General features: G+C 29.3%; 2 protein-coding genes and 1 long non-coding RNA gene across 3 annotated transcripts; 1 reads left to right on the plus strand and 2 right to left on the minus strand.

The window, feature by feature from the left end:
* Positions 1-1,727: 1,727 nt before the first annotated feature.
* LOC114937489 (sodium/potassium/calcium exchanger 4) lies at positions 1,728-7,917 on the plus strand. Its single transcript, XM_029310952.2, has 9 exons — positions 1,728-2,235; positions 2,415-2,642; positions 2,825-3,012; positions 4,111-4,258; positions 4,900-5,007; positions 5,492-5,551; positions 5,932-6,141; positions 6,769-6,870; positions 7,006-7,917. Exons 1-9 carry the CDS (start codon positions 2,100-2,102, stop codon positions 7,338-7,340), a joined length of 1,515 nt encoding a protein of 504 aa, XP_029166785.1. The 5' UTR covers positions 1,728-2,099; the 3' UTR covers positions 7,341-7,917.
* Positions 7,284-9,030, minus strand: LOC114937474 (peptidyl-prolyl cis-trans isomerase). Its single transcript, XM_029310932.2, has 2 exons — positions 8,768-9,030; positions 7,284-8,624 (listed from the first exon to the last, which is right to left on the minus strand). The coding sequence occupies exon 2, from the start codon at positions 8,587-8,589 to the stop codon at positions 8,092-8,094; it is 498 nt and encodes a 165-aa protein (XP_029166765.1). The 5' UTR covers positions 8,590-8,624; positions 8,768-9,030; the 3' UTR covers positions 7,284-8,091.
* Positions 9,031-9,650: 620 nt separating this feature from the next.
* Positions 9,651-10,811, minus strand: LOC114937524 (uncharacterized). The gene is made up of 3 exons (XR_003820901.2): positions 10,172-10,811; positions 9,894-9,966; positions 9,651-9,777 (listed from the first exon to the last, which is right to left on the minus strand). It is a non-coding gene; the product is annotated as an uncharacterized LOC114937524 (long non-coding RNA).
* Positions 10,812-11,100: the final 289 nt, after the last annotated feature.

Here is an 11,100-nt window from a genome sequence, read left to right on the forward strand (position 1 = left end):
CTAGACTAGTCTTCTGTTAGATTTATATCGTGTTACACTCATACGCACAAACGTGTCAATTTTCCTAGTACAGAAGCACCGAATCGCTTTGCTGTCTACGATGATAACATGTGTATCTCCACTTCTGCACCTTGCATCAAAATTAATCAGTGTTGTGCTTAGATGATTTTAAAATTAGGTAGATAAAGATGAGATAAAAATCTGTAAATTTATCTTAGATAATATGAAGATAATTTTGTTTTAAATATCTATTTAAAAAAAATTATATGGCGATTCATCTAAATATTATTTTTCTAGATAATAATTTTTAAGACTGCTTGTGTAAACACATTTATAAAAAAATGTAAATTATAAAAGGGATATAAAAATATATATATTCATATTTTTATTTGTAAATTTTTATCGCTTACTATGCTTAAATTCTACAATTTAAGTATTTTTATGTGCTATGATTCTAAACCAAAATTATCTGAGAATTATTCTAGATAATTTAGTAAAGATAATATTTTTTATCATCTAAGATACATATATAGCTAATACACATTTTTACACTGGAAAAAAAATTTTGTTGGATTAACAAAAATTCTGTTCGAAAATGGACGAAACGGAATTACTAGTTGAATCTACCAGAATTCCTTTTAATGCAACAAGAATCTACCAGAATTCCTTTTAATGTAACAAGCATCTTGTTTGCACAACAAATCAGTTTGTTGGTGCAAACAAGATATTTGTTGTATTAAAAGAAATTCTGGTAGATTCAACCAGAATTCCGTTTCGTCCATTTTCAAACAGAATTTTTGTTAATCCAACAAAATTTTTTTTTCAGTGTATTATCTATATAAAGATAAGATGACGCCAAAGTTTTATCTAGATGATCATCAATATAATTTTATTTAGATAATAGCAAACACTGGAATTAATGCACGCTATTAACGTATACGATAAATAATTACATATTTTTTGTAATTATATTATACGACTTGCTCGTTACATTTAAATTTAGAAATTTTCAGATTTAATATAAATTACAAGATTTAATTAAACTTTAGCATAAATGCACTGAAAAAAAATATAACAAAATTTACTTGAAAGGTATAGTCAAGTTAACAACTATTTTTTTCAGTGTGCTATTTGAAAATTTATTCTAAAATTATCACGAACAAAGTTTGCGCAATTGGCAAATAATATTTTAAAAAATTTGCAGACAAAAATTTGCATATACTACCATTTTTATTATAAAAAATCGACAAACGTCAAAACATGTTTTCTAATCGATTTCGATTCGACTACAAATAAGTAGCTCAATGTCAATCCGCCAATACTTTGTCGCGATAAAAAATGTTTTTCCAAACAGGTATATGTGAAAAAATACATGTATAAACACATGAAAGATTTTTCTAATCGTAGTATTTTACCTTCGTTCACGAAAGAAGAAGAAAAAAAGCGCAAGTCAAGAACTCTCTCGCCTATTCGTCCCCTGCGATCTCAAAGATATCGAAGATAGCGTTCACAAAGAATACGCGATATCATACATTGTTCAATGTACTTGCAATAAGTAAATAATAAATTTTAATTGAAATATGCGAGTGTCAATGAGTGGATATCGCACGTCATAAGCCACGGTAGCTTTCCTAGCGATAACGACGACGACCACGTGACAAACTCGAGGAATGACAAATGTAAACCTGGTCGGGGCTGAAGAGAGTATATATAAATTGCCCCCGTATATATAAATCTAAATCGAGCGGAGAGAAAATCAGCAGATTCTCTCGAGGGACAGAAACGCATTCGTGTATACGGAAATTTTCCTACGCGCGTTTTAATCGAAGGGACGGACGCGATTGCTTTGCGCAGTAATATATCTTATCGGTTAAGAGAACGATAAAATCTCTCACGGATGAAAAGTATAAACGTGTGATCGAACTCCAAAGTGTCAGATAAACGGCAGGTAATCGCTGCGTGTCGCGTCGTGAAAATCGTATAATATTAATCGAGAGGGAGAAAGAGCGGTCGCGCGCATATACACTCTCTCCTTCGCGTTATTTTAATTAACCCGAAAGTCACCCTCGTCTCGGCGCATTGTTCTTACATAACGAAGGATGGTATGGCGGCGCAGACATACGGTCGGATACCGGATATTTCTCGTTATTACTATACCAGCTACGTACATTTTTTGCGCCAGTATGGCGGGACTGTTCTCTGACAGTTCGAGTATCGGCTACGAAGCAGACTGGCGTGAGTATATGAATGTAATATGGATTTTTTCATCCCCCTTTCTTACGCGCCTCTTATGGAATGAATTGTATATTAATTTCGAGAAATTATTTGTCGCCGGAATAAAATGTTTTCTAGAGATCTATTTTTTTTTTTATTTTCGCTCGTGGCTGCAATGTTGATTTTTTTTTTTTTTTTAGGAGGACGTAAATTGCTACAGATGAGCGAGTTGGAACAACAACAGGGAAACGACAGTTACAATTGCACGCCGCCGGCGATCAAAGAATTCCCGCCCGACGGATTTACACGGCAGCAAAGACAGGCAGGATTTATAATAATCCACTTCGTCATCGCTATCTATCTGTTTTTATTACTTGCCATTGTCTGCGACGATTATTTCGTTCCCTCTATTAAGAAAATTTGCGAGAGTGAGTATATAACTGAAGGACTGTTCAGACACTTCAACGTAATTTTACGTATAATGTATATTTTTTTATTCAATTTATTTTTTTATTTGGTTTTTTGCTCCCTCTCTTTCTCTCTTTTTTTTCTATTTTTCGCGCGAAAAAAATAGCGTCGTTCGAATAAAAGGAACGAAATCTTTCGGCAGAACTCCATGTCACCGAGGATGTGGCCGGCGCGACCGTGATGGCGGCTGCGAGTTCGAGCCCGGAATTGTTTATCAACGTCATCGGGACTTTCGTGACAGAAGGTGATTTGGGAGTCGGCACGATCGTCGGTTCCGCGGTGTTCAACATATTGGCAGTGCCCGCGTGTTGCGCGCTGTTCGCGAACGAGGTATCTACACTGTAAAAAAATATGTAATATATTACATAAAAATATTTCTTATTATTTATGTAATTTTACATATGTTTACGTAATATTTTACATAAAATATGTAACATATTACATAAAATATGTAAAATTACTATTATTTATGTAATATGTTACAAATTTTTATGTATTTTTATTTTTATGTAATATATTACATAAAAATATGTAAAATTACATAAATATCAAGTGTCAAATTACACGATAAATAATAAAAATATATATATTTCGTACAATTTTACACTTATTATTTATGTAATTTTACATATTTTTATGTAAATATTTTTTACAGTGTATGCGCAATGTACGCGGAGAGAATTTTTCATTAGATTTTGCCGCAAAATTCATTATAAATTTTATCATGTTTGGTAATAAGCCGATAATTATCATGACCAATTAAGTTGGATTGAAAATATTATGTCGCATTGTAAATTTATATAAAATTTTATATGCTTATCTTTTTTGGCATCTAGTTTATTTAAAACGCCTAAAGAATCATCAGTTTTTAATATATTTTAAAATTATTCACGGAGAAAATTTTCTTTTAAAATTTATCCTGAAAAAATCATAGTAATCGTGCGACAATATGGTATTGGAAGAATCTTATAAAAGTTTCTCTGATTAATGTTTACTACAAAAAATATTAATATGTACATAATAAAATTTACTATATATATAATAAATTTTATTAAGAATTTACTATGTTTACATAGTTAATATTTTTATTGTAGTAAATATTAATCAGAGACTTTTATAAGATTCTTCCAATACCATATTGTCGCACGATTACCATTATTTTCAGGGTAAATTCTAAGAGAAAATTCTTTGTGTTGAAATTTTACTACATAGATATTTTAGTAAAATTAATCAAACATATTTTATATTTTATTGAGATAGATATCGATATTTTTTATTTGTGATAAATATTAATCTTCTCCTGCAAAATTTTTTCAATACCATATTGTTCCACGATCACCATGAATTTCAAGATAAATTCTAAGAGAAAATTCTCTCTGTGTATAAATTTTTTAGCAATTTATCGTATCAATTTAATCCTTATTACAGGTGTTACACTTAGAATGGTGGCCTGTGTCGCGCGACACACTCGCATACGCTTTTACGGTTCTTCTCTTGATATTAACTCTGCAGGACGAACGTGTCGAATGGTACGAGGCGCTCGTCCTCGTCAGCTGTTACATTTTGTATATAACAGGTAATGTATAAACGATGAATAAATTCATCATTTCGCAAATTATTTTTTTTTTAGACAAGTCTGAAAAATTACGAATTTTAATCTTGCCCTAAAATAGCATATAGTAATCTCACAAGAATATTTTAATGATATATAATAATAAAAAGAACCGAATAAATTCATTTTCGGATGATGTAAATTATTATTTTTTTATGCATAAGTCTAAAAAATTACAGATTTTAATCTTGATTTTTAAATCTGAAAATATATACTAATCTCACAGGAATATTTTAATTTTATATATAGTAATCACGGGAATATTTTAATAACATACAATAATAAAAGCAAATAAATTCATTTCGGAAAGGACGTAAATTATCATTATTTTTTATTCATAAGTCTGAAAAATGTATCGTATTAATTTAATCCTTATTACAGGTTACGAATTTCAATTTAAATCTGAAAGTATATAGTAAGCTCTCACAGAAATATTTTAATAATATATAATAATCATATACGAGTATTTTAATTAAATATAAATGATTCGTTTAACATGAGATTTAATAATAAGTATAAATTAATCAAATTGTTTGTCCCGCGATATTATAATATATTATAATGTAAATTATTTTAACAATCAAAATAATCGCTCTCTTTTTCAGCAATGTGTTTCAATCGTCGTATCAGTAATTTTATAAGTCGACTAACGTCTAGAAAGAAGAACAGATATAGAAATATCTGCGAAGAGAGCCCCCTGCTTTTACCGAATAGTAAGATATCTATAATATATAATTTATTGCTATCGCCTCTGCAAAAATAAGTGAATTAAAAGAAATTGATACAATTTCATTCTGTGAAGTTATGAATTTTTAATCTTCAGAAATCAGGAATTGCTTTTGATATTCTTTAATTTTTATTTCTCCATGAAATTATCAATTTATTTGCTTTTACTTTCAGTAATATTTAATTTTGCATTGTCGTGCAATTTATTCTACAGATCGCCAAAAAATAAAAACTAACATATTTGCGAGCAATATAAAATGCTACTTGACGTATAAAGAAACAAAAAATGGTAAAAAAATTCTTAAAATCGAAGTCTGATTTCGTCGGATTAAAAGAATTTAATCTCACAGAATAAATGCCTGTCAATTCATTTTAATCCACGTATCTTTTTGCAGGGATTGCATATGGTAAACTACTCGTAACAAATGTAATCTCATGCTTGGCTATCTTTCATTCTCTGAAATCTGACAGACTTGATCAAAGAAACGGAGATATGTGGATTTTCAAGTTCAAGTGAGGCGGACGAATCACGTATGTATATATCACAAATGACGCACGAGCGATAATGTATAATAATTGTATATAAGGCTGTAATATCATTTCGTTCTCAACATCTTTATGTAATCTCGTTGCGACATATATATATATATATATTTTTTTTCACGCGAATAATGCAATAGTTCCTATATACACTGTAAAAAAATTAAGTATTACATAAAAATATGTAAAATTTCATAAATAATTAAATGTAAAATTAAGTGTAAAATGTAAACATTTTTATTATTTATCGTGTAATTTTACACTTATTATTTATGTAATTTTACGTATTTTTATATAATACTTTACATATTTTTTATACGGTGAACTTATGAACAGTAAAACATATTACATATTTTATTTTTCTTTTGTAGTTAATATAGTGAATCTAACGTCTTGGCCGACTTCAACGTGTGAAAAAATATGGTGGATAATTACTTGGCCAATTAATGTAATATTACTCATCACTATTCCCGATTGTAGAAGAAGCAAACTACGATCTTGCTATCCTGTTACGTTTTTCATGTGTATCATATGGATCGCAACTACATCTTACATTATTGGATGGGTCATCACTATTATCGGTATGTACCGTTTTTATTGATTATTAAATATCATTAAATATATATATATATATATATATATAAAATATATTATTTAAATAACATATTTAATTTTACCTAAATAATCATATATGTATATATTTGTAACATATATTTTATTTAAATCGCTACCATGATAAAAATTTCATGAAACAAACTTAAATTCTGAAGCAGAAAATTTTCTGTAAAAAAGATGTAAGTAAATAAAAATTATACAATAATACACAAGTGTTATAAAAAGAAAAATAGCAGAATTAATTCTTATTAGATAATTGATTTTCAAGTTGCATAATAATCCACAGCTGCGATATAATATAATATGTTTACCATAATTATTAAAACATCGGAAAAACATTGTGGAAATGTTTAAAGACACTTTACATTTTTTTATATTTAATTATTATATATATTATTATATTTTAACAAACATCAGAAAATTGAAAACGTAAGACTTTAATTGTTGTATTAAAACATCAGAAGAACATTGTGGAAATATTTAAAGACACTTTACATACATTTTTTAAACATCTTTCAACACTCTTTTCATAAATCTATATCACATTATCTGATGTATCATATATTCATATTCTCATTATATTTATGTTTCAGGCAATACTTTTAGAATTCCTGATTCTATTATGGGCTTAACGTTTCTCGCGGCGGGAATGAGCGTACCTGAAGCAGTTTCAAGTGTTATCGTCACAAATCAAGGTATGATAAACATCTTAATCATCTATTTGTTGCCTTATTAGTTGATCATGACGTTAGAAACAAGATGAACGAAAATTTCTGCTCTCTATTTTATATTAAAATTCTTTATTTGTAAATACTAAAAATTCTTTCTAGGTTTAGGAGCTATGGGAATAAGTAATTCAATCGGATCAAATGTATTCGATGTATTATTGTGTCTCGGACTTCCCTGGTTTATAAAAGCTGCGCTATTACCAAAAATACCTGGAGAATATTTCGTTCAGATCAATTCTCAGGGACTAGTATACAGTTCGGCATCTCTCTTTTCTACGTTAATCATCTTATATGGAGCTTTATTTATTAACAAATTCAAGTTAAATCGAACAGTCGGAATCATCTGTCTCGTGATGTACCTCGTATTTTTGATATTCGCATCTATTGTAGAACTCAATACATTCTTCGTCGTTAATTTACCGATATGTGTCGATTAGGAAAAGCATCAATTTCCGTTCCGATTTAGAATGATATTTATATTTTTTGTTGATATTTGTATCATAAATCTATGTATTATCTGTATGTTGCAGTGAACAAAAAAAATTTACAAAACGTTTCTGTACAAGATCAAACAAAGATATATAAATATTAATTTTTAATTATCAAAATAAAAAACCTGATTTTATCTATTATTCATATAGCTATTCATGAAAATCATATAATCTTTAATTTTTAATATTGTTTATGTTCTAGATATTTAAATCATTAATAGCACTCTGTATATATGTCTAATTTTTATGCCTAATTATACATTAACAAAATAAAGATGTTTATCAACTTTAGTGAAAGAATATTTTTTAACTGTAGATTGCAAAAAAGATATATACATATAATGTATAGTATACTATAGTTCTCAGATATTACAAATAGAGTAACAAAGATGCAAAATAATTTCGTTATTAAATAGTCATTATAAATGTAATTACTGTATATGCATGAACACCCATAAACATACATACGCATAGACATATGTAATCTTACACGGTTTTATTAGCAAATAAAAATTTAATTATATTACTTGTCTCTTTTAACGTATACAATTATAAATTGTGTAAATACAATAATGATTGTATAAATGTAAAAATGTAAAAATTATAAATTTTAAATTTGTTTTGTAAGTTTACTTTGTAATTTACAAACTTTTATATATATATATATATATATATATATATATATATAACTTAGTGTTTAAGATAATTGACCACAATCTACTATCATGATTTTCTGATATGTTTTACCAGTCGAAGAACCATAATTTTCAATTTTTCTTACAACGTCCATTCCTTCAACAACACTACCAAATACAACATGTTTATTATCTAGCCAAGGTGTTTTTATAGTGGTGATAAAAAATTGTGAGCCGTTTGTATTTGGACCAGAGTTTGCCATCGATAATGTACCACCTCTAGTATGTTTGAGTTCAAAATTCTCATCTTCAAATTTTTCACCATAAATTGATTTTCCACCTGTACCATTGTGATGTGTAAAATCACCACCCTGACACATGAAATTGGGAATAACACGATGAAAATAACTTCCTTTATAACTAAAGCCTTTCTCTCCTGTGCACAGTGCACGGAAATTTTCTGATGTCTTTGGCACAATATCAGGACGTAACTGTATTACAATATGTCCCAATGGCTTATCATCTGCGGATATGTCAAAGTACACTTGTGGTAAATTCATCGTGTTGCAAACCTTCACCAAAGAGTATGTTGAGGCTGGACATAATAATTATGATAACAATTATATCATAGCTATGGATTATGTGGATTGAAAATCAAACTTATCTAATAAGAATTCATTCTGCTAGTTTTTTTCTTTATTATACTTATGTATTATCGTATAGTTTTTATTTACTTACATATTTACAGGGAATTTATAAACATAAATTAATTAATAAAGTTCAGAAAATTGGTCCTCATTCATAAATTCAATGCAGTTTCGTAGAAATTGATCGAAATACTTGCTTAGAATTTCTTTTTTTCTGTATAATTATATGTTCAATTAATTCTGCCTTCTGCACCTGCTCTTTTGGATATTTATTTCTTTAAAAGAAGTCTTTCTATATTCTTTTTAGAGTTATAACCTTACAATTAGACCGGAGATTCATTCATACTGTTTACTGTTTCTCTCAAATTAGCGTCATCTATAATCCGGAAGATCCGGAATCGAAAAATGTAGCCTCGTAACCCGCGCGATTTAAATCGTCGCCAAGATATAAAAATAAAGTTTAAGAAATTATAAATGCATCAAAAATAAAATTATATCTTTTTATATTAAAGAGTTTTCTATCTTAATATTTGAGCAATATACTTAATTATAGGCATATATATTTTTCTATCGCTTTATAATAAATAATGAAATAAAAATTACATCAACTTACATTTCGATTTTATTTTTCCTCTAGTCTCAGATTCCGAATTCCTCGTCGTACTATTTTTTTCCGTAGAAAACCAACTTCTGCTTCGGGAACTATCCTTGTAGAAGCTTTATTGAAACACTTAAAAATCGCGCCGATATTCAGGAATTGGGCCCTACATTTTGCTGTTTTATATTTTACTGAATATTCAACGAAGAAATCGCACGCAGAAATTTCGCCGATTATTTAATTATTGTTGCGTGCGTATTAAAATTATTTTAAAAAAGTCTAAAATATTTATGCGTAAGAGCCTAGTGTGAATGTTAAATAAAAAATTTGTGAACGTTACGCATTACCCGTATAAATATTATTTCTTCATTTTTCTTGAAGACTTGCAATCTCATATTGCGGTATATGTACTCTCTCTCCCTCATACATGATTTTCACAAAATCATTATATAGTAAATCCATGCGACTCACCGGCACACGATGCGCAGCAGCGGAGTTATTAACTGTAAAATATAAATACATAGAAATTATATAGTAAAATTTAAAATATTAAAAAAAATTAAATTATTATTTATAAAAAATTTAAAAAAATAAAATAAATAATAAATAAATTATTTACCATATAGTTGCTCCACCGTTGCCTGATATCATCCTGGGTCTCCTTTCTTCCTTTCTTTATCCTTATTTGTTCCCTTAAATAAAAGCAAATATTATATACAAATAATAATTAAAAAAAAATAAAAATATACAAAAAATTAAAAAATAATGCAAAAAATGTATATTATATAAAAATGAGTAATTTAATTTAATTAACCTTAAATAAAAAAAATTAAACAAATAATAAATAGTAAATTAAAATAAATGAGTAAAAAAATAACTATAAATAAATAAAATTACCACATAGTTGTTCCACCCGGAGCCTCCTCGTAGAAGACACTTCGAAACACTCGCACTCGCGTTACTCTTTTTTTTTTCGTTCGCGAACGGCGACGCCGGATTTTAATTATCATATTTTCGACGCGTTTCGGTAAAACGCGAGAATCGCGGGAGCTTATTCGCGCGCGAACAAAACCGACGCTCCGATTTCGCGTCGCCGCTTTCTTCGAGGTTACTTGTCGAAGGACCTCGTCGAACGACGAGGACGACTTCTTCGCGACGCACTTTGAAGTCCCGAATTGATATTCACTTCACCATATTTTCACTTTTCACTGAATTTAATATTTGACGACGATTAAGCTATAAAATATTATACGTATTTATCTCGTTCTTTGCTAGATATTTCCGACCGACTGCTTTTGCGAGAAGCCCGAGCCGTGACGTCACGGTCACGTGACATGTTTCTGGGACCGTATATGCAACTTCACGGCGAGATTCGCGATTCACGGCCGAAGAGAGCGATTTTTCGTACGCGATCGCGATTACGATGTCGATAGACGCGATACGATCGAATTTATACGATAATTAACGACGTAGAGATACTAATTAATTCATACCTGCATTTTTCTTTGCGGACCGACGCGATACGCGACGATGAAAGCACGACTGTTGACCACGAACGATGCGAGTGTATATAGATGGCAGCACTTTAGATTCTAGGGAAATGCTCGATCGACCAATCAGGACGCAGAGATCCTCGGTCTCCGATTGGTCGATCAAATTCTGCACTTTGACAGCAGATTTCCGAACGCACCTCTGAAGTTTCTCTTGTGACTTATTGGCGTCATTTACGAATCGTTCGAGTTATTCATTCGAGAGTCAATTATAATTAAAAATTAAGAAGAATAATAAAAATTAATTCATTCGTGAGAAAATTATAATTAAACATT

This window comes from Nylanderia fulva, unplaced genomic scaffold, assembly GCF_048542155.1.
Source record: "Nylanderia fulva isolate GAGA-0341 unplaced genomic scaffold, ASM4854215v1 Scaffold34, whole genome shotgun sequence".
NCBI lineage: Eukaryota > Metazoa > Arthropoda > Insecta > Hymenoptera > Formicidae > Nylanderia > Nylanderia fulva.